Raw genomic sequence first — 23511 nt, 5'->3', positions numbered from 1 at the left:
ATGTGACTACGGAAGCTGATTTCATGTTTAACCGTACACCAAAACTGCGTTGTCAAACGTTCCGTAAATTACTTTCACAATTGCTTAAAATGTTGAAGTATGAATTTTTGTTTCGTTTGCGGCACTTTTTAAATAACCTGTTGAGCTGTGGCCGTGACGTCACATGACCGCGATGATTGCCCATTCAAAGTGGACGGAAAACGGAAAGATTTCATCACTTGTTTATCTTATGGCTGACAACTTCAAGAAAAAAAAAGTTTTTTTTTCAAATCAAACGTTTGTTTTATTCAATAAAGCAAAAGCTACAAGCAAACCGCTACAAGCCACGTGGACTCCTCTTTCGAAGCACCTTTCAAAACTCTCAAGTACACTTTACAGTCACGGTATAGTCCAAAGCACGAAACAGGCTTCGGATTGGCTGCCGTGCCGAGTATGCAAATTGCCAAACGAACGTTCATTTTGCATACTCGGCACGGCAGCCAATCAGAAGCCTGTTTCGTGCTTCGGACTATACTGTGAAGTGTACGTGAGAGTTTTGAAAGGTGCTTCGAAAGAGGAGTCCACGTGGCTTTTAGCAGACAACGCAACGCAAACATTGCATTGCGCGCCATGACGACAAACGACAACTGGAGCAAAATCTTCAGCCAGGGAGATTTACCATCAATTATGCAAGGGAGCATTTGAGGTAGCTACATCCTGAATTTAAAGAAATCATTTATACTTTGCAACAGTGGGATTTTTTTGCGATTAGTCGTCTTATTGTGTGTGAAAAATGGGGCGGGCAACTTTTCAGAGTTGTCTGCCCTGGTGTCCGCTAACTTTTTGTCATGAGTTTCAGACACTGCTTACATCCTTGTCTATCCGTGTATCCAACCTTGGAGCAAGATATTTTTGACACAATAATCGGCGATAGGACGGACGGTAACGTGACTTTTCAGGAAATTGAGGCGAAGAAAACCACTCCGCCGTGGACTCGCGTGACAAAAACAAAAATCGGAAAAAGTACAAAAGCACAAAAGCACAGCTTTTCATGAACAATAAAAAATCAACATACATGTTTAATCATACAAAAAAAACCCAAACAATACAAGGCAGGATGATAGCAAAAGCCATGTCATTCCGACATCAACAATGGCAAAAAGAAAAACATATTTATGGACACAAGTTGTATCGCCGCCAAAGCCAACGAAAACAGTGCTGACGGAGATGTTCATACTTCTCTGTCCTGAAAAACAGACTATATTCACAAAAATGTCTGGGATGTCCACTTTTTTTTTTTTTTTGGGTGCGGCTATGAACAATAGCCGTCATCTACCCGCATCGACAATGATCTACATCACAGGAAGTACACAAAGTAAAGGTTTGACATTTGCATCTCATATGTACATGCATTCAAACCAAGACATCCCCAATGACTTTCAACATTTGCTTCTTTGACTGCCGTGTGATTTTGTCCTTCAAACAAATCACGGACCACGCATCGAATGCTCCGTTGCCTGCTTTGCGAAATACAGATTCAATAGCGCTACAATGTCTGTCTGTTTTTAAGGCCTTCACAAGGAAGCGGTGACACCTCTGACAAAGGCCAAAGTGGCAGCCGAAGCTGTCAGCGAGCTAAGACGTTTTTCCTCTTCATCGAGAAATCCGATTTTCTGGTCAATTTGATTCACGGATGCAAAAAAACTAAACTATTCACTTTCACCGATGCAACATTTTTGGTGGGTAGGAATGATGGACCAAATGTATAATACAGTAAAGTCTCGTTATATCGATAGTCCCGCTTATATCGATACTATTTCTATGCACGCACGGAGAAAAATTGCATGCGCGCAGGGTCGGATATATCGATAGTCCCGGTTATATCGATATTTTTTCCGACTCCCGAGAATATCGATATAACGAGACTTTACTGTATATATAATAATATATGTAAATATAGCTACTAGCTAGCTTGCTCGCTATTTGCTATCTAGCTAGCTATTTAATAATAATAATAGTGATAATAATAATAATAATAATGTAATGATACATTACATTTTGATCGCCTTTCGGGGCTCTCGATGACACTATACAGTCACATAAAGGCATAGGTTCCATAATAAATAATAAATAAATAAAATACAATCACAAATAGAATTTTATTTTTTATCTTATTTTTTTGTATTTGCTATCTGTCCAGCTACCTAGCTAGCTAGTTAGCTACGTATTTGCTATCTGTCTAGCTGGGTATATTTTAGCTATCTAGTTAGCTATTAGCTATCAATCTGGATAGCTATTAGCTAGCTTTCTATCTATTTGAGTTACTTCCTGGTTGAGTGAACGCTGGCGCGTGTGGCTGCCATTGCTGACCCACAGAAAAACGTATCCTATGACTGTAAAGTGACCTTGAGAGTTTTGAAAGGCGCTTAGAAATGAAATGTATGATGATGATTATTATTATTATTATTATAAATGTGAAAAAAATGTCTGTTGTGAGTGGATGAAATGTAAAAGAAAATCGTCGTGTGACATACGTAGACCAATACAACCGACGTGACAAAAATCTTCACATCAATGCCTCCCTTGGGATTTCAGGCCCAACCAAATTGTTCTGCTTGAATATCAACGGCAAAAAAAAAAAAAAAAATGCATTCCTGTTTTCCAAACAAGTTGAACCGGAGGAAGCGCAGATATAATTCTCATCATAATAAGTGTGCGGAAGTCACAAACTATACTACACCACGACAACTTTTCTTTTGTTGGTTTTTAAAACTCCTTCATCGAAGTTTGAGAAAGTACACGAAAGCATACGTAAAGGCTTTAGTGAAATTATCAACACTGTAACACCTACCGTTGAAACAAAACGGGAAAAAAAATTACACCAAGAAGCAGTTTGGCAATATAAAACATGGAAAGAGCTTCCCATTTTTTTCAATCACAGTTTTCATCTGCAAACATCTGGAGGGTTCCATTCAACTGGAATACATTAAAGGACAACCGACACCATTTTTTGGTTTCTTAACTGACATCAGAAAAACGTTTTATAGCATCGAAAATACCCAAAACACGCAGGCTGATAGTTTTAGTCAAATGCAAAACACCAATAAAAATGAGTTAACGTGTCCCAAAACTACTTCAAAATGACCTCGGAAATGGCGAGTTTCAGAAGGTCGCGCCCCCAGTTCGTGACGTCACGCCAGGATGTCTTGCCTTGCTCGCGAATCAAAACAATGGCTTCACATTCGGAGAAGATGCTTTCTTGTATTCATCCAGTTATGAATATGATTCAAATAGTTCTGAAGAGGAAAGCATACATGTTTGTCATTGATTAAAGAATTCCTTCCGTATCAATTCGAGCCATCTGGACTGAAATGTAGCGTCCCAGAAAATGCACAAGATGGCGCCCAAGCTCCGTTGGAAATGGGCTGATTTGTCCAATGGGAATTTGAAATAGTGGGCTTGGTGCATTTATGTGTTTTCCTTCTAATTTCACCATCAACACGAAGTTTTCAGACCAAATAAAGTAGCCAAAATGCATTGTGTGTCACTTTCTCGGTCAGGGGCGTTCCAGACGTGACGTCACGTTAGGCATCGTCATCAAATGGAAAACAAGACTTCCGGAATATTCAGCGCGAGTGTTAAAAAGTAAAACATAGCGATATGCTGTGGAATCTTTGTAAAATACGCTCAGTAGAAGTCAGTTGAAGTGATTTTACAAATGATGGACACAACTTGTCCGGTGGCGTCGGTTGTCCTTTAAGTGTGATATTGTTGTTTTTTTGTGTTAAAATCGAATGTCTTGCTTCGATCTGTACAAAACCCTGTTTTTGCTATTTGGGATGTCTCCAGTTTTTGATCTTATCACGATTCATCTTCAACAAACAAGTTGCCGTCCCTCTTTCGTGTAAAATAACTCCACTGGCACATGGGTCCAACTCACAGATTGATAAAAGTCCATTTATGCCGCGAGGAAGGTTGGCAAATGGACGGCTGTCTTAAAATGATGATAATCTCCAAATGTGTTGAAAGAAATCAAAGGAAAAATCAAGTTTGGTCACGCTTGGGAGCAAAATGATTGACGTGAAATGATGGGATGATGGATGCATATTAAATGGTCAAGATATGCGCTTTCAAGCATTTACATCCTACCTATAGTGTCCTATATGATGTTTAAATTGACCGTATAATGGCGTATACTAGCCTGTGACTGTAAAGTGTCCTTGAGAGTTTTGAAAGGCGCTTAGAAATGATATTATATCTATTGACATAAATGTCCAAAGGCTTCGTTATGACACAAAGCGCTTTCAAATGAGTGAAAATGACAAGTTGGGAGTGCAAAGGACTGAAATGAAAAGAGCGGATTGACAGTGCAATCGTGTGGACTGGTGAGAAGGCATGTCATCAATTCTCCGCCATGTTTGAATGGAGTTGGAAACAAAAGCGGTGAAGTAGGTTTCTGCATCCGTTTGTCCTCTTGTCGTGGCCTTGCTATGGAAAAACGGGCATTCGTGAGCTCGCAAGTCAGTCAAGGATAAGGCGAGGAGCTCTCTTTTGCTGCCGCTTCTTCCACTTTGTCGAGCGACCGCGTTGCTACCGAGCGAAACAAAAGCCTTTTTCCAAAGCAGCAAAGTCCCAATTAGCGTTCATATTGGCAACTGACTCGGACGTCTTATTAAACACGTCGCCGATGACTTTGCGTCTTTTCGTCGGGTTTTGGTGATGGAGTGTCTGCAGGGTGTGGTACAGAATCGGCGGCGGGGTGTGTGGGGGGTGTCAGGCTTGCCGCAAAGTCTTATGAAGTTTTCACCAAGTCGTAGACATAAATGAGGTGGTCGTCGTCAAACTTGATGAAGTAGACGGAAGGCTTGGCCTCCACCTGGTGGATAACCATGCCTGTTCGTTTGCCTCCGTCCTCTTTGGCGTATTCCACCTGTTTGCCCACCAGACTGTCCACCACCTCGCCCGGTTCCCTCTCGGCTGGGACGCCGTCGTCTGCGGGGGGCAAAAGAGCCAATGATAAGTCAACCGGCCGCGGTTTTCGGCGCATCTAATCATCGAGGAAAAGGTTTCTCCAGCTGTCATCTGGACTACTTTGTCCACCTCACGGTCCTCTCCTGTGTCCTCTGGTGTGCCTCAAGGGTCTGTCCTGGGGCCCCTTCTCTTTATTATCTACCGACTTCCTCTTGGCAATATTTTCCGTAAGTTTGGCATTCACTTTCACTGCTTCGCGGATGACACCCAACTCTACCTCTCCAGCAAACCCGACGCCTCTCTTCCACCTTCATCCCTCTCACTTTGGAATTCACTTCCAGCCAACATCCGTAATATTGACTCCCTCCCTATTTTCAAGTCCCACCTCAAAAGCCACCTGTTTAAAATTGCTTTCAACGTCTAGTTCAATCTGCTATTTTATTATGTATCATTTTACTTATGGTTTTATTGTTATGTGCTTTGTTTTATTGTTTTTTATTGTAAAGTGTCCTTGGGTGTTTTGAAAGGCGCTTGAAATAAAATGTATTATTATTATTATTATTTGAAGGTATCGACGTTTCGCTCCTCATTCGAAGAGCTTCGTCAGTGAACTTAAACTGCGCTGGCAAGGTGTGTAGGGCTCGGCGAGGCCATTTCAAGATATGAAAATAAATACGAGGATCCTGAAAAGAACTGTAAAATGTATCGGGAACCAGTGAAGGGATGCCAGAGTAGGAGTGATGTGCTCCCTCTTAGGAGTAGCAGTTAAGAGGCGCGCAGCAGCATTCTGGAGCAGCTAGAGATGCTACATCAGAGCAAAATAGCGTTTGCTTTTCAAAGGGAATCATTGGTGGACATCGGCGATTGTCACGATAATCCCGCCCCTCTCCTCACCCCCCCGAAAAAAACGTTTCCCAAATGGCACTCACTGGAATCGGGCATGATGCGGAGGTCTCCTTCTTTAAAGTCATCCAGCAGTTGGTACATGTAGAGGACGGGATCTTTCTCATAGGTGATATAAAACCAGGTGGTCATGATGGGCGCCCGGGCCAGCACCATCCCCCTCCATTCCTCCTTTGGACCTTCCTCCGTCTCAAACATGTGCTCCACCGCTTTGCCAATCATCGTATCGGCCAGATTCACGTCGGTCAGGCGGGATTTGGCTGCGCAAATTCACAATAATTACCCCCCCCCAAAAAAAAACGTGAGGTCTTGATCTCAGTTGAGGCTTACCCAGCCGGTCAGGAAGAACCTCCAATCCTTGAACCCTCTCATCCTTGTGCAGCTCCAGACCGTAAACGCAGTCAAAGCCGTCATACTTGATCAGATAAAGAGAGGGATTCACCGGCACCTGGTTGGGGGAAGGGGGAGCGAGAACAAAAACCCCTCCGATCGTCACTCAAATGATTTCACATGATTATCCCAAATGTGTTTGTTTTGGAAAAAGCCATAACATCTCCTTCAAAGTTTGGACTATTAGACATAGTAGAGGGGCCAGGGGCTGCTGTATAAGGTGCACCCTTGATTTTCTTCAAAAGATGACCCTGCGCCTTATACGCTGTTTGGTGCGCCTTATATGTGAAGTCCTATTGAGCCACAACAGGTCTCGCAACTACCGACTCCAGCGACCGCCCAATAGAAGAAGTATTGCACAACCTCCGCCTTTACCGTAGCGCCTTATAATGTGGTGTGCCTTATATTTGGAAAACTTTGGTACATTCCTATATTATACAGTGATACCTCGGTTTACGAACCCCTTGGCTTACGAACTTTTCGGTTTACAAACGTTAAATTTATGAACATTTTTACCTTGGCATACAAACTATTTTTCGGGATACACACGGAACTGCCACAATGAGTCATGTGCCGTTCGCATAAGAAAATGGCAGCCGGCTTGTTTTGGTCCTCTATTACCCGCCCCCAGTCGTCGGTTAAAGCCACGTGATTGGTCAAGAACGCAGCAGTGAGGCGGTGGGGGTTCCAGACAAAGAGAGAGTGAAGCCATTCTCCAAAAAAGAAAATGTCACCCAACATTTTTTGTCCTCTATTCCTCCCACGCCAGTGTTCGATTAAAGCCATGTGATTGGTCAAGAACGCAGCAGTGAGGGGAGGTGTTTTAAACATTAAAGAGACAGGCAGACGACAGAGAGAGAGAGACAAAATAAGTAGAAAACAGTGACATTTGAACTCGTTTCAACTTTGATAGTTCTAAGGCAGACTGCAAGGTTAAAATATCCCATCAATCAGGCTCCGCACAAGCCATCTGTACACTTGATTTTAAAAGCTATCAACCCAGCTAAACAGAACACAATTGATGAGGAATAAGGTAAAATGATGGCAGAGAAAGCACCGACAAGGGATCATTCCTCAAGATGAAGGTGAAAGAAGAAGGCTACGTTCCTCATCAAGTGTTTCATGCTGAGGGAACCGGCCACTTGTTTAATGGTTTCCTATGGGAAATTAATTTTTGGGATAGACACTTTTCGCCTTACACACTCTGTCTGGGAACCAATTAAGATCGTAAGCCAAAGTATCACTGTATTTGGAAAACGTTTGTCATTCATTGGGGGTGTGCCTTATACACCAGAAAATACGGTATTTATATATTTTGAAAAGTTGTATTTTTTTGTATTATTATGTATTATATTTGAAAAGCCTTTTTCCTTGATTGAAAGTGCGCCTTATAGTCCGGTGCGCCCTCTACTGTATATGGAAAAGGTTTAAAAATCCACACGCACATTGATTGACCTTCTCCACTGGAAAATGAGGTAAGTTGTCACCTGGTCGAGAACAGTCCCTTTCCATACGACGTGGCCACTTCCGTCCTTCCAGATGTGTTGAATCCGGCAGCCCACAATGTTGCGGCGTGGCTGTGACAGAACTTTGGTGGTTGGGCCCAAGTTGCTCTTGTGTTTCCTTCACGAAGACAAACATAAAGATGGTCAACATGACCGTCGTGCATTGAAGCTAGGCTGCGGCCCACTTACTTATTGGGATTTTTTTTCTTCATCATATTTGCGGAAACACCCGCATGCCCTGAGGGGAAGCAAACATGACAACAAAAGTGTCCAAGATTGCAAAGCAGATGGAAAATGTTCCATTTTGCACACGTCGCGTGAACACAAAGGCAACATTTGTCATCACGTCGCACCTTTATCAGCAGTGTCTCTGTGATCCGGAGAGCTCTTCATTCATCTGGAGGCAAGGAGGCAGGCAGGCTGCCCGGGTACCATACAAAAACGCTACAAGGCTGGAAAAAAAAAAAGTGCGGGGCACAGTCACTTGAAGTATCCAATTTCCAAATATTCCATTCGTTACCATGTGAAACGAGAAGATAACAAATCAGAATCTTGCCGGTGATTTCACAGAAATACGCCCAGACAATCTCACGTGTTTGTCGACTGGGGTCTGAGAAAGCACGTACCCCATTTTCCGCTGTATAAGGCGCACCCAAAAGTCTTGATTTTCTTCAAAAGATGACCCTGCGCCTTATACGCCTGATATGTGAAGTCACATTGAGCCACAACAGGTCTTGCAACGACTGTCCGCAGCCACCGTATTGCGTAACCCCAACTTCTTCTGTAGCGCCTCACAATGTCGTGCACCTTATTACAGCGATACCTCGGTTTACTAACCCCTTGGCTTACGAACTTTCCGGTTTACGAACGTTACATTTGGGAAAATTTTACCTTGGCATACAAACTTTTTTGGGGATGCAAACGGAGCGCCACAATGACTGATGTGTTGTTCGCGAACAAACCCGTCCTCCTAACAACAAAATGGCAACAGACTTGTTTTTATCCTCTATTCCGCGCCCTCAGTCTTTGGTTAAAGCCATGTGATTGGTCAAGAACGCAGCAGTGAGTTGGGGGTGTGGGGTTTACAGACGGAGAGTGAGGCCGTTCTCCCAAAAAGAAAATGGCACCCAACTTTTTTGTCCTCTATTCCCCGCTCCCAGTCTTCAGTTAAAGCCAAGTGATTGGTCAAGAACACAGCAGTGGGTGGGCGGGGATAAACATTAAAGAGACAGGCAGGCGACAGAGAGTGAGAAAATGGATAGAAAACAGTGAAATTTGGACTAGTTTCAACTTTGATAGTTCAAAGGCAGACTGCAAGGTTAAAATATCCCATCAATCAGGCTCCGCACAAACCATCTGTACACTTGATGCAAAAAGCTATCAACCCATCTAAACAGAACACAATTGATGAAGAACTAGGTAAAATGATGGCAGAGAAAGCACCTACAAGGGATCACTCCTGAAGATGGTGAAAGAAGAAGGTTACGTTCCTCATCAAGTGTTTAATGATGATGAAAGTGGCCACTCCATTCCATCAAGCTATCATCACCGTATTTGAAAAACTTTGATATATTTCTATATCATATTTGGAAAACTTTTTTTTTATTCATTGATGGTGGAATACAGCGGGTTGTGTCAGGAAGGGCATCCGACGTAAAAGCTTGGCCAAAACAAACATGCGGATCAAACGTCTAAAGATGGAGGACACTGATTTGCTCTGGCGACCCCATCAAGGGAAAAGCCCAAAGGAAAAGAAGAAGAAGAAGAAGAAGAAGAAGAAGAAGAAGAAGAAGAAGAAGAAGAAGAAGAAGATGGTGGGCCTGATACTTCGGTGCACCTTGTACACCGGAAATGACGGTAATTTGTCATGACTTACATGCGTCTGTCATGAGATGTGAAGTCGTGTTGTGGGCGTCCACGATTTGTTGGGCTGCGCAAAAACTGAACCAGACCTGTCACATTAAAAGACAGCCACATCCTATTTAAAACGTCTAGCGCCATTCCCAAATTTGTTCGGGTTTTGTTTTTCATGCTTGGGTGCCGATAAAGCGCTGGCCATGACCTCTGGGGCAGCATTTCCCTTTTGTCCATGTTAGCGCTTTGTTCCAGCTTCAGTAAAGCACTATGTCAACCAATATGGATGGAGGTTTCTAACGCTGCATTGAATGTTTATGTCGTCGTAAATGTCAAGACAGTAAAGTCTCGGTATATCGATATCGGTTCTATTGATAGTACTGCATATTGGATTGGATTGGATTTGCCTTTATTAGTCTCGCAGTGGAGAAATTTACATTTCACAGCAGCAAAGTGATGAAAGGAATGAAAGTAGAAAAACAAAAAACAGGAGCTGCTGGAAAGGCAGCCACTCGCGCATATTACGATACTATTTTCATTTCCTGGCAAATTTCTAGTCTTTTATGTATAATTAGTTCCGTTTCGTACGATACCGGGTTATTACGATAATACTACGGTGCCCTTAAAGAGTTTGATGGTTCTCTAGATTTGTAAGTAGGTTCGTTGTCAAATCTACCAGGCAGGTGACGCGCAGAGCTTGATCAAGTCGTGCCGTGATGTCCGTCCGACGTCTTTGCAAGTTTCTTTGAGTCTGTGAGTCCGAGATGATTCTGCCCAATCTCTCTGTCCTGCGAAAGCTCCTTTTATACCATTTTCAAGCGTGTGCTATGCGTCAGGGTGAGAGGCACATCAAGGAGATCAAGGAATTGAAAGACATGAAAGGGTTGAAAGGCGCACTTCAAAATCATACGCACGTGTGACGCCACACCCTTTTCATCTCCCATCGGCCATTTTACTCTGCTTATATCGATACAAAAGCAGTTTAAGCTGAATCGATATTTGCTGAAGGGTTTCTATACAATACCACCATTAGCGCTATCTGTATTGGTCACGTGACCAGCTTTCGTGTCTTGCGCAGCGTAGCAGAGCTGCAATAGCATCTGAAACACACTGTAGTCTTCTTATACAGTATACAATTGTTCGACACCAATTTCAACCATGGCGAAACGTAAGAATTGTGACCTCGGAACGAAATACTGTACAAGGCAATGGTGGCTGTCGAGGAGCAAATCCTCCATCGCAAAAGAGGTCAACGTGCCGCAGAATACTTCATCAACGTAAGTCATGTCAACGTTGCAGTTTTTGTTTTCCTTACATGTATTTATTTGTGTTGTATTCAGATATCTTTATCGCTCACAATAATGACTGTTTTTCATCCAGTATGTACATGTACGTGTATAGAACAATGCCGAGTGCTACTCAGGGTCACGATTGCAAGAGTGCGCTTTTATTTAATGCATACGTTTATTTTTCACTTGACTACAGTACAAAAGCATGCTAGATACGCAATCCATGAACCCAATGAGAAAATGACATGCCATATCAAAGATCCCCCATTTATTGCCCCCTTTTAATGGAGTTCGGCGCAGGATCTGATATATCGATAGTCCGGCTATATCGATATTTTTTTCCGACTCCCGAGAATATCCATATAACGAGACTTGACTGTGTTATGTGTGTCCTGCTATTTGAGTGACAATGACAAAAACCCTGGCACTGGAGCTGACACCTATTTGCACATCATCTGGCAGTGAATGAGTGAAGATTCTGCACGCGTGACCGCAACGACAGCGCCACAAACTTGTCACAGGCAGACTTTTTTTTTCCTGAATACGCTTATTGAGGCGTTACCTGCAGAGGCAGGCGAGCTTCCAGAAACACAAGAGACATTTTGCGGCGTTTGAATTCTGTGATTTCGCTCGCGTCTTGTTGCCCCGGGCAACCAGCAGTGTGATTAGTCATTTGTTGTTGTTGTTGTTTTTTTGGGGGGGACTGAAATGGCTCAATGTCATCGACGAAGCCATGATGATGATGATGTGAAAAGGAGACTCGAGTGAATGAATGAGTCTTTCCAGTGGTGGTGACCTTGCCGAAGAACACGACAAGCACCACGAATATCACAATCATAAAAAAAACAAGGAAAAATAAAATGATTTTCAGATGAATGGAGACCATTTCAAACCCCCCAAAAAATCGTGTTGAAACATACAATGCGGCGAATGGAAGAAGGCAAATGACTGCATGGCTCCTATAGTCCTGACTGGAACAACTGCCTGACTGCTTTTTACCTTCACGATCTCAACTTGAGGTTGATGTTCATGAATTACAAAGGCGGCTCGTAGCAAAACACCCTTCGAGGTTTGCAAAGAGCATTGCATGAGCAAAAGCAATCCATCCGAATCAAATACAGACAATGAGACCATGCCCATGCAGTCAAAACACTGCAATGTGACAAACGCTGCCTGTTTTCATTTCTAGTTGATGAAATAATGTTGCAACTACTGTTTGACAAAAGCAAAGCGTGAAAATATGAACGAGAGTAGACAGACAACGGCCCAGTGACTGAGAAACGAACAAGCAGGTTCTGCAGGGCCAGCGTCAGCCATGTTGCTCGCTTGATTTACTCTCGATTGTTCCAACTCGAATACACCAGCTAGATAAATGGGGGGGGGGGGGTTGCCCAAAAAGATGAGCCGCATAAATACTGCGGGAAGGAGGAAAGAAAGCAGCAGCAGCAGCAGCAGAAGCAGATCTCGTTGGGGCTGTCTTCTGCTGTTGCTGCTGCCCGCGGCCCCTCCCCCGCCAGCCGCCACAGCAAGCGAGTGCGCGAGGACGCCCCTTTTGCCCAAACCAACGCGCACTGTTTTGCTTTTGGGGCGCTTTTCCCGCAGTTTGACACACTGCCCGGACCCCGGCTGCGCGTTCGCCTCGTTCTTACCCTTCTTATTTTTCCACCCTTGGCTCCCGAATCGGACTGCGGAGAGTCGTCTCGCCTTCGGCTGAGCGTCCACAGAACCCGTTCCGAATTCTCGGGAGCGCGCAAGCGACTGTGCACGACCGCTCGGCCATCTCACCGTGAAAAGTTAAAACGACTGTACACGCGTGTTGCGTTTCCGCCGTTGCCTTTCAAAATACATGTTTACAATTTAATATCGGGCAAAAAGAATCGTCTGTTTCACTGATATACCTTTGATGGTATTTAGTTCCCGTCCGACAAATTCGTTAGATAAAGAGAAAAACATTTTTCGGAGTGTTGAATTGATCTAATTTACTATTGCAGGAGGTATAAACTAGCTCTAAATGTAAAGTGCACGATCTGAGCCATTGTGATGTCGCCACAATGTGAACTCTTGTTTTTCTTTCCAGACTCTTTTCCGGTGTTAGAGTATTGGCTTGACCATTTGACTTTCTCTCCCCACCGTGGGCCTAAAGAGTTGGTGGAGGTTCTATAGTTCCACCTCTGACAAATTGTAATGGCCTAAAGAGTTGGTGGAGGTCCTACACTTCCACCTCTGACAAATTGTGGAGGCTCCAAGAAGAGCTTGGCGCACAACGCTTTTTTCCTTGCTTCATTGAGTCTTCTGTAGAATGCGGAGAAAGGAGGACGAAAGAGTCTGAATGCTACAAAGACTGACAAGGAGGAAAAAAGTACCCTTTAAAGAATCATATTTCCGGTTATTCATTATGTATTACTAATATGAAACGTTATTCCTGTCGTTCAACCACAACAAAACATTGACATTACAAAAAAAAAATGACATGTTATTTTTATTCATTCAATTAATTTCTCTTTTACTCAATTCTATTCCCACAATTAATAATTAAATGGGCTAATAATGAAAGTCGTGTAACTGTAAACTTCCATCCATTATCTGTAACCCGGATCCGAGCGTCGGGAGGGTCAATACTGTCACACTTTTACTGCATACATTGAATGATATAAAACACAACATTCGGGTAGATTACATGATATCATTTAACATTCGTTTTGACATGTATGTTGTATAGCATGTCTGTTGTAAACGCATTTCCCACTGCATGCTTCAGATTATTTTTTGAGAACGATGTTTGTCCTGCATCTCCTGCAGTTTCTGGTAAACGCACGCAAGTGCACGCGCGCTATCACACGCGCACACACGGGCACTCGCAGGCACAACAGCCGTTTACACGTGATCAGATTAAAATAAGTGTGCATATTTTCGCCTGTTACTGCCGTACCAACCGGAAGTTTTATTTCATTTCAAAATAACAGCAAACGACGTCGATGTCGCCTTCCATTTTAAACAGCAATCTTCACAAACAACGTAAATTCAATGACATCACTTGAAAATGTATCCCGAATGAGTGTACGATTGTGACAGACCCTCTTTATTTAGTTAGTGTTATTTACACGTTGACGCCAATTTACTTTCCAAAAAAGGAGGGAACAAAAAATACCGGAAGTGGTGTGCTCCCCTGACTAACTTGGTCACTTGATGATATGAGTGATTGCACCAATGTCACCGTCGCAAGTAAACGGAGTAAACTACGACTTCCATCGCCGAGACGTTGTGGAGCGAGCTAATCTTCTTATTGTTTGTATCACTCGGTCTCGCACACTTTAAAGGTGACATCCTGGAAGCGGCCGGAGAAGCGCGGATATCAACGCGGCGAGGATGCTTTGTCACCGGCGGCAAGTGTGAAGAGATGGTTGGAGACCCGCATGCGGCCACCGGCCAAGTGCTTCTTGCCAAGAAGATCATCATGAAGGACGGAACCGCGGTGGGTAGATGACACCACTTTTTTTTGATGTAACATGGCGACCAATAACGTCCTTATTCCATCCTGCGTGCGTTGTATTGCAAATGTCACGATTTGGTCCGAAATGGTTCACCGTCGCGATGAATTCGTCATTCAATGTCGCGATTCCATTTTGGAATTGTTTTTCAGTGGAAAACACACCACCTGACTCGTGTTCTGCACGCTCCATTCGAGTATCCGAACGCATATTCGAATGACGAAAATGACATCTGGCGATTTAATTGTCGTGGTTATAAAACGAAAGGTGATCAGGTGGACCGTGTTGCGAGATTTTTCGGGGGATCGATCGATCGTCAGGGAACCGAGCGACGGCGATGTGCTCGGGATGGAGCCATGATCAGTTACATAATCGCAGTGGCTGCGTTCTGTGGCCGTCTGCGGCGTCCGACGCTCGAGCTTCCATTTTAACATCGCCCGCCGCATTTCAATTGATCAACAACGTCGCATCATTGCAATTGATCAACAATGTCGCATCGTTGCTTGTGGACACAAACGTTTCTCTTGCTCATCACACGCGACGTCATTTACAATTCGAAGCGAGCCTTTTTTCTCATTGTCTCGAATTGTATGGACGGCTGGCTGAATGAAAAAAAATGATGCATTTGTCATTTATTTGATGGTGGAGTAAACCACTTTTCTGACCGATGAAGAGAAAATGTATCATTTAAGTGGCACATCTGTTGATCCTTAACAGCACAAATATTTATTGTCGCTTGCTGTTGAAAAAGAATTTGAGATTCAACGTTTGATGGGCTTTTGCTTTTAAAAGTACCCCAATAACAGGCAAAAAAAAAAAATACCTCGTGCGAATGGGCCCCAAGTGCAATATTTTAAATATACTGTATATATTTTTCCTTCTTCAACCCATATCAGTCGTTTTATTTCAATACTTGTTTTAATCAAATGTATGGTTTTATCCCTTCCACCCAAAATGAGTTGTAATCAAGTAAAAACAAAAGAAAATGGTTGAAGAAAAGACATCTTCTGAAATGTTTCTGTCCGTCGCCTCAATGATGTTATTTTGATGATTGATTCAATAACGTGGCTCTTGTGTGGATAAATGATCATTCCTTGCGACGACTGACGTCAAACTCCGTTGACAGAAACAGATTATCAGCCTTGTTGGAATATATAGCACGTACCTTCTTTGCATATTTGTGTTTGTTAGCTTCAGCAGGGCATCGGCCGACCTAGCGTGTACCATGCCATTGTGGTCATCTTCCTGGAGTTTTTTGCCTGGGGTTTGTTGACCACGCCCATGCTGACGGTGAGTAACGGCTCGCACAAAGTTCTTTTTTTCCCGCATGACAAAAAAATGTAGCCAGGCATCACTAGTCGAACCAGCAAATACGATTTGCTCATATCATTCCAACCTGATTTGGTCATGATGATACATTTAGCTCATGAATAGTAATGGAGTTCCAATAGCGCCGCTGGGTGAGATAGCAATTGTTGTGATTGAATATTGAATTTAAAAAAACTGCAAATATGAGCCGTGTTCAATGTCTTTCTGCGTAGGTGTTACACGAAACGTTTCCGCAGCACACGTTCCTGATGAACGGGCTCATTCAAGGAGTCAAGGTAAAAAAAAAAAAAAAACTCATTCACTGCCATTCCAAATGTGTTCAAGGTTTGGTTTTTTCTTGCGGGGGCGGCGATAAAGCGCTGGTCAGACCTCTGGCAATGTTATTTTTTTCTTTTCCACGAGGGGGGAGGCATTTGCCTTTTTCCATGTTCGCGCTTTGTTACAGCTTCAGCTGTTGTTAAATCACGATGTATTGTATGTTATACAGCTGCCCCCATTTCAAGCTCAGATACCGCCAGAGCCATATAACTCGGGAATTACATGTTTTTTTTCTGATGAAAGAAGAGCGTCTAAGGTTTCTAACGCTGTCTTGAAAGTTGATGTAGTCCAAAAAGTCACTGTTGCGTGGGTCCTGCAATGTGAGTGACAAAGACAAAAACCCCGGCACTGCACTGCACTGCACTGGACACATTTTTGCACATCAGTCAATGAGGAAAATATGTTCTGCTTGTCAACATCCCATAAATATCAATCAGTGGGGCCAATTTATTTGTTGCGTTTTGATTCTTTCTTTTTGATGATGTAAGTTAGCCATCGGGTGTCGTATTATTTGTTTTTGCGGTTATGCTAATGATAGCCTCCCGTCGCTTATCGTGCCATCTTGCTACTTTTAAAAATGTCTGTGACTTTTCCTTCTCTCCCCCCCCGCCCCCCAGGGTCTTTTGTCGTTCATGTCCGCCCCCCTGATTGGCGCGTTGTCGGACGTGTGGGGGAGGCGCCCGTTCCTTTTGGTCACCGTCTTGTTCACCTGCGCCCCGATCCCCCTCATGAGACTCAGCCCCTGGTAGGTCACGTGACCCTCCCGAATTTGCATTTTTTTTTCTTCATTTTTTGAGCCCGTCTTGTGTGTTTGAACACTCAACAAGCGACGTGGATACATTTCCCCATTGCGGGACGATTCAAGCTTGTCTGATTCTGACGGATCATTGCGTAACGACAAGCGTGTGGCCATTTTGTCGCCACTTCCACTCAAGGTCAAGCGCCAACTAAACTTGGCCGACCAACTTTTGAGTCATACTTTGAGCTCTAAACTATTTCTAGGCTATTCTTGCGTTCTGTTTTTTCGCCACAAATGTTGTGTGGCTCATAATTGCGTTTTTGTTGTTTTCCAAGGTGGTACTTTGCCATGATCTCCATGTCTGGAGCGTTCTCCGTCACCTTCTCTGTCATCTTTGCCTACGTTGCAGATGTGACGGATGAAAGCGAGAGGAGTACGGCTTATGGTCTGGTAAGCACTAATGCCTCATTGTTCTTTTTCGTTCATGCTTGTGACTGATGGAGAAGAAAAAAAAAAAGACTTCTTGCAGACATGTCCAAAGTACAGTCCGGGGGTCAAATTTCCATCCGGTCCGCAGCCTCTGTTAGAAAATCACTAACGTTTGGATTGCGTGTCGAAAGAATCCGTTGTGCAGTAGCGCTGTTACCTGCCTGTGTTAAAGGACAACCGACAACATTTTTTTGTTTCCAAACTGACATCAGAAAAACGTTTTAGAGCATCTAAAATTGCCAAAACACGCAGGCTGATATTTTTCGTCAAATGAAGAACACCAATAAACATGACTTCAAGTGTCCCAAAACTAATTCAAAATGACCTCAAAAAGTTTCCGTTTCACAAGGTCCCGCCCCCTTGTCCGTGATGTCACGCCAGGATGTCGTGCCTTGCTCTCGAATCAAAACAATGGCTTCAGATTGAGAGAAGATGCTTTCTTGTTACTCATCCAGTTATGGATATGATTCAAATAGTTCTGAAGAGGAAAGCATAAATGTTTGCAATCGATTAAAGAAGTTCTTCCGTGTCATTTTGAAGCGTCTGGACAGCAATGTCGCGTCCCAGAAAATGCACAAGATGGCGCCCAAGCTCCGTTGGAAAGGGGCTGATTTGTCTGCTGGGAATTTGTGTCAACTAGTATCAAATAGTAGTCTTGGTGCAACACACAATGATTCACCATCGCGTTATTTGTGTTTTTTCCTTCTAATTTCGCCATTGACACGGATCAACACGAAGTTTTCAGACCAAACAAAGTACCCAAAATGCATTGTGCTGAGGGGCGTTCCAGATGTGACGTCACGTCACATCAGGCACCGTCACCAACTCGAAAACAAGACTTCATGAATATTCAGCGCGAGCCTTATAACGTAAAATATAGCTATATGCTGTGGAATCGTTGTAAAATGCGCTCAGTAGAAGTCATTTGAAGTGGTTTTACAAATGATGGACACAACTTGTCCGGAGGTGTCGGTTGTCCTTTAAGTGCTGCCATCTAGAGGCTCAATTAGCAAGAGAAAATGTAGATATCAGCCGTTGACTGGATAAGCCCCGCAATTGTCTAAAATGGTGATTGTATCATTGTTTTTAAAGTTTCGAAAATAGCGATTTTCGAAATGTTTTTAAAGTTTTGTGAATAGCGATTTTCTAATTTTTGGGGACATTTTGTAGAATGGCGATTTTCTCCATTTTTAGACATTTTTTGAAAATGATGATTTAAAAAAAAAAAAATCAAAAATGGCGAGAGTCAACCAAAGAACAACGACCTCCGTTCGACTGTTCCCAAAAAAGTGAATTAAAATATGAAAGAAGAGAAGTGAATATTCAATGACAATTTGGAATGTCAATTCAATTTGGATCTGCATGTTTCAAATAATAATTTCTGTAGCCACAAAGGGACATAAGTCTTCTTGTGCCGGTCCCAAGCCCGGATAAATACAGAGGGTTGTGCCAGGAAAGGCAGCCGACGTAAAAGCTTGGCTAAAACAAACATGCGGATCAAACCTCTGAAGATGGAGGACACTGATTCGCTGTGGCGACCCCTTGAAGGGAAAAGCCCAAAGGAAAAGAAGAAGAAGATGTTTCAAATAATAATAATAATAATAATTTAAAAAATGAGCCAAAACACCTGCTTGAGAGAGCTGTAATGAAAATCCAAAAAGCAAATGTGACACACAGAATGGCTTGCCGAAATGTATTTGGATGAATTGCTGTTTTATGTATAAAATGTCCGCCTCCTCCACTTTGAACACACCAAATTTGCAAAAACATTTGGACAACCCTGACCTACGGGATGTTTTGTAACTATCAAGTGGATAAAAAGAGAGAGGCACATGTTGTCACTCCAATTGAAATATGTTCCTCCCACTTGACCTTCACGAGAGGTCACACGTGAATCGTCACCCCCCCCCCTTGACCTTTGCCCGAGCGCGTTGTGCGAATGATTGACGGCTGCGATTTGTCATCCTTCCAAATGCCTCTTTTCGTGTCAGGTTTCTGCCACGTTCGCCGCCAGCCTGGTGACCAGCCCGGCCATCGGGGCGTATCTCTCGGCGTGGTACGGGGACAACCTGGTGGTCGCGGTGGCCACGTCCGTCGCCCTGGCTGACATTTGCTTCATCCTGCTGGCCGTGCCCGAGTCTCTGGCGGACAAGATGAGGCTCGCCACCTGGGGGGCGCCCATCTCCTGGGAGCAGGCCCATCCCTTCGCTGTGAGTGGCCAAAAAGGAGACAAAGTGTCAGAGTTGCAAGTGACAAAAGAGTCCAACGAGGATGTGAAGAAAAACAGAAAGAGCGAGATTCGCATCCAAACGTGAAACAAAACAACCGACCGAGTCAATTGTACTTTTCCTCTCATGGCAACCAATGACTGGCTTCATCTTGGCGCCAGCAGCGGCCTTTAGTCGAAGTTTACATTTCACATGCAGAAAAGTGATGAAATGAAGAGGAAAGGAAAGAAAGAAGTGGAAAAACAAAACGCGAAAGCGGCAGCCGCTCTCGCGGCGCCATCTTGAAGTCATAACAACCTAATATGACAACACAAAGACACGGTCATACAATTCAGTCAGCACTTTTTGCACCCTCTTTGTTGGAGAAAGAAGTTCTAAATGAGAGGAGTGGATCAAAGCGTCCTTTTCACTAGTGGATCAGGGACGTCATGGTGGAATATGCACTTTGTGCTACAAGCTAAATGTCGAAAGCAAACACCAAGCCGTAGCATCCAATGATGACGAATATAGATTGTCTGACATCTCCTGTCCCACATACATCCGCTTCAATTCCAAGCCGCGACAGTTCCACATACAGTTGACTTCCCTTTTCAATCGTTGGATGTTTTATTTCCCACCTTTATTTTTTTTCTGTGTCTCTTTTTAGTCTTTGAGGAAGGTGGGTCAAGACCCCACGGTCCTCCTCATTTGTATCACCGTCTTCCTGTCTTACTTACCCGAGGCGGGACAGTATTCGAGTTTCTTCCTCTACCTGCGACAGGTAACACACACAACAACAACAACAACAACAACAACAAAGACGTCTTTGTTGTCCATCTTGACAATATTTCATCAGCGTGTTGGATCGAGCGATCTTTTTTGCCAAATCTCGGCAGGTGGTCAATTTCTCCTCCACGACAATCGCCGTTTTCATCGGAGTGATCGGAATCTTGTCCATCGTTGCCCAGGTAACGCTAGCATAAATTAGCATTGCAGCTTGTCAAGGGAAATCGTGAAAACAAAGAGTCAAAGCTGCCTTTTCCAATGTCTCGGTTCTTGTTTTCCACCACAAATGTCAGTGTTTGTTTGTTTGTTTGTTTGTTTGTTTTTTTTAATGAAAATGGGTTCTGGAACAAACTGAGCGCCCCTGAATGCTCCGCTCGACTCCCCACTGCTTCCTTAAATGTCACTTCCTTGTGTCGCCTCGTTGTGACCGACGGATTATCCTGGTGTAGCCTTCGTTGGGAGGCGACGTGTTTGTATTGTTCAATCGCGATTAAAAAAAAAGAAAAAAAAAAGCTGACATTGATTATAATGGGAAATGTTTTGCTTTTCAACCAAATCTGTTTTCAGAACGGGTTATGGTCGAAAACCCAGCTTTGACTGTAATAGGGAAAGAAAAATACTTTTTTTTTTGGGGGGGGGGGGGTCATCATCTACGTCACCTAAACAACAGGCCTTCTTCTTCTTTGTATTTGAAGCTGATGAAATGTGCATCCGGACTTGAAGGCGTCTCTCTTTTTCCTCTTTAGACGCTGGTACTCACACTGCTGATGCGGACTCTGGGAAATAAAAACACGCTTCTGTTGGGTCTGGGCTTCCAGATCCTTCAACTGGCCTGGTATGGCTTTGGATCAGAGCCTTGGTGAGATGCGGCCGGCCAGCAATCAAAAAATGACCCAACATTTTCCACCTGGCAGCAGTTTTTTTTTTCCGCAAAACGGATCCATTTCTGGAAATGACTTTGTTTTTTGAAATGAATTGCGTGTTGCCGCGAACAGGATGATGTGGGCAGCCGGCGCGGTCGCCGCCATGTCCTCCATAACCTTCCCTGCGGTCTCAGCTCTGGTGTCGCAGTCTGCCGATCCCGATAAACAAGGTGACAAGGACGCTTTCTTGTCACCTTCTTTTTATTATCGCGTTCTTGAAGGTGTCGAGGGTCGCACGCCGGCAACTTGCGGCTGGACCAACGTTGTCCGTTTGTGCAGGCGTGGCTCAAGGAATGATCACGGGGATCCGAGGTCTGTGTAACGGTTTGGGTCCAGCCTTGTATGGATTCATCTTCTTCCTCTTCGACGTGGAGCTGAACACCGTGGACCCCATCCGGGGAGACTTTGACCCCTTACCTCTTCAAAGTCCCACCGAGGTAGCAAATGCTCACACAAGAAATCAAAGGCAAACATTGGCCTTCTACTCTAGACTAAAGCCATTTTTTGGCCCCGTTTCTTTCAGCAAACGCTCATCCCAGGCCCGCCTTTCCTTTTGGGGGCATGCACGGTGGCGGCGGCCTTCCTGGTGGCTCTCTTCATCCCGGAAAAAGTCTCCTCCGCCTCTTCGTCCTCCCAGCTGCCGTCGAGCGACAAGCCGCGGCCGGCAAGCAAAGAGTCGCCGTCGTCGTCGTCGTCGTCGCCGGCGGCCATCCGCATCAACGCGCCTCTCCCGGGCAGCAACGAAGAAACTCCCGCCGCCACCTGCGACGAAGACTTCGAGCCCCTGCTGCACGACAGTCTTGTTTGACGCACACCCGCGGAAAAACCAACAGCGGTGGGACTGAACGTCGTCATTTGCTCGATTGGCGTTTTGTTGAAAAGAAGAGCACGTTTCCATTGCTGTCGGGTGAGTACGAGTACGCCGCCCTCATATTGTCTGACGTTTTCAGTCGCCAAGACGCATTGATGCGTTGCCAGACGGCGGCTCTGAACGGCCTTTTGCAGAGCGGCGGCTGCAAAAGTGGCCCGCACACGTGAAGCTGGCCGTTTACCAAAATCAAGTGTTGGCTTGAGAAAAACAGAGCGTGTTGATAAGGACGCCAGCATCAAATTAGCTTGAAACGGACGAAACGTTGACATTTTAGATGGGCAAGAAAGTCGCTGAGTTTTAGGATGGGATGATTGTTGTTTACTTGATGCTTTTAGTCAATTTGTTTGTTTGTTTGTTTTTTGAGGAGGGCGGGGGTTATAAAATTCAGCTCTATCTTTTTAAAGCTGAATTATCCCGATGATAGCCTTTTTTTTTAAACGGGAACGGTATTCTGAAAACTATTTAAAGCTGCTAAAGTTTCACTGTTAATTTCCACTCTGTAAAGGAAAAACAAGAAGCGATAAAATACCTGAAGAGGATCGAGCCAAATCATCCAAAAAGGACCTGAGCGTTATTGTTTTGCATCCATTCTGGTGCGAATTCAATATAAGATGACACATTCTGAACGTTAGCAATTGATGAGCACCATGTTCCAAATATGCATTCTCAACATCTATCGCACCAATTTGGGAATCATCTGTGATGGTGCTCCCTTTTTTTTTCTCTTATCCTTTTCCTCTTGGCGCACTTGCGTACGCACACAAACACAAACCGAAAGTTGTTTTGCACAGAAGCAATGTCTTTGTCACTTTACCATGAAAATCATGTTTGTACTGGGTGAAAACTAGACAAAAGACTGACCAGGGAATGTCCAAGAGTTTTACTGTAGATAAATGGAGAAGTGTACAGATGCATTTGCTTTACAACCGAAAATTATAGCTGAACATGCTACATGCTAATTGTTATGATGAAGATTTGGTGTCCTATGTAACTCACTGACATGAACACTAATTGAGTTTTACCTTTCCAATAAATTGCCAGCAACACAAGAATATTTTAGCATGTCATACATACAGCGTGGCATCCAATAATTGACAACTGTTGATTTTTTTTCTTCTCAAAATGATCCAAACTCACATCAAGTATTGATGAAAAGATGCACCGTTTCATTTGATTGTCAGCCATTTTTTCAGCGGTCCGAGTATCCCAACACTGAAACACTGTACATGGATCGAAATGTTTGTGATGAACTGTACAGTATCTGCAGTTGGCTGTAAATAAAATGTCTGTTCTGAATCTTCTTCAGTCGTGTCATGTTGTTGATCACGTGACAATTAAAATATCATTTGACACCATCTTAAATGAGTTTGTCCTAGCTTGTGTTTATGCTTTTGTGTTCATTTCTGGGGCGTATATACAATACAATCATCAATTTATATAGTGCTATAACCACAGGTGAAAGTGTATATA

The 23511-nt window shown here is 43.7% G+C and overlaps 2 protein-coding genes across 2 annotated transcripts; one reads left to right on the top strand and one right to left on the bottom strand.

The window, feature by feature from the left end:
• Nucleotides 1-550: 550 nt before the first annotated feature.
• On the bottom strand, nucleotides 551-12688 carry LOC148884137 (spindlin-Z-like). The gene is made up of 7 exons (XM_089020776.1): nucleotides 12541-12688; nucleotides 8102-8200; nucleotides 7938-7986; nucleotides 7731-7866; nucleotides 6184-6301; nucleotides 5880-6113; nucleotides 551-4971 (listed from the first exon to the last, which is right to left on the bottom strand). The coding sequence occupies exons 2-7, from the start codon at nucleotides 8139-8141 to the stop codon at nucleotides 4772-4774; spliced, it is 777 nt and encodes a 258-aa protein (XP_088876902.1). The 5' UTR covers nucleotides 8142-8200; nucleotides 12541-12688; the 3' UTR covers nucleotides 551-4771.
• Nucleotides 12689-14074: 1386 nt separating this feature from the next.
• Nucleotides 14075-23337, top strand: LOC148884136 (solute carrier family 71 member 1-like). Its single transcript, XM_089020437.1, has 12 exons — nucleotides 14075-14363; nucleotides 15571-15669; nucleotides 15921-15983; nucleotides 16644-16771; nucleotides 17101-17215; nucleotides 19246-19464; nucleotides 20129-20242; nucleotides 20358-20429; nucleotides 20994-21106; nucleotides 21243-21340; nucleotides 21450-21607; nucleotides 21694-23337. The coding sequence occupies exons 1-12, from the start codon at nucleotides 14289-14291 to the stop codon at nucleotides 21976-21978; spliced, it is 1539 nt and encodes a 512-aa protein (XP_088876563.1). The 5' UTR covers nucleotides 14075-14288; the 3' UTR covers nucleotides 21979-23337.
• Nucleotides 23338-23511: the final 174 nt, after the last annotated feature.

Source organism: Hippocampus bargibanti, linkage group LG18 (genome assembly GCF_051943395.1).
Source record: "Hippocampus bargibanti isolate YZ-2025 linkage group LG18, ASM5194339v1, whole genome shotgun sequence".
Lineage (NCBI taxonomy): Eukaryota > Metazoa > Chordata > Actinopteri > Syngnathiformes > Syngnathidae > Hippocampus > Hippocampus bargibanti.
The sequence above is the reverse complement of the archived record's forward strand: the minus strand, read 5'-3'. Positions and strand labels throughout refer to the sequence as shown.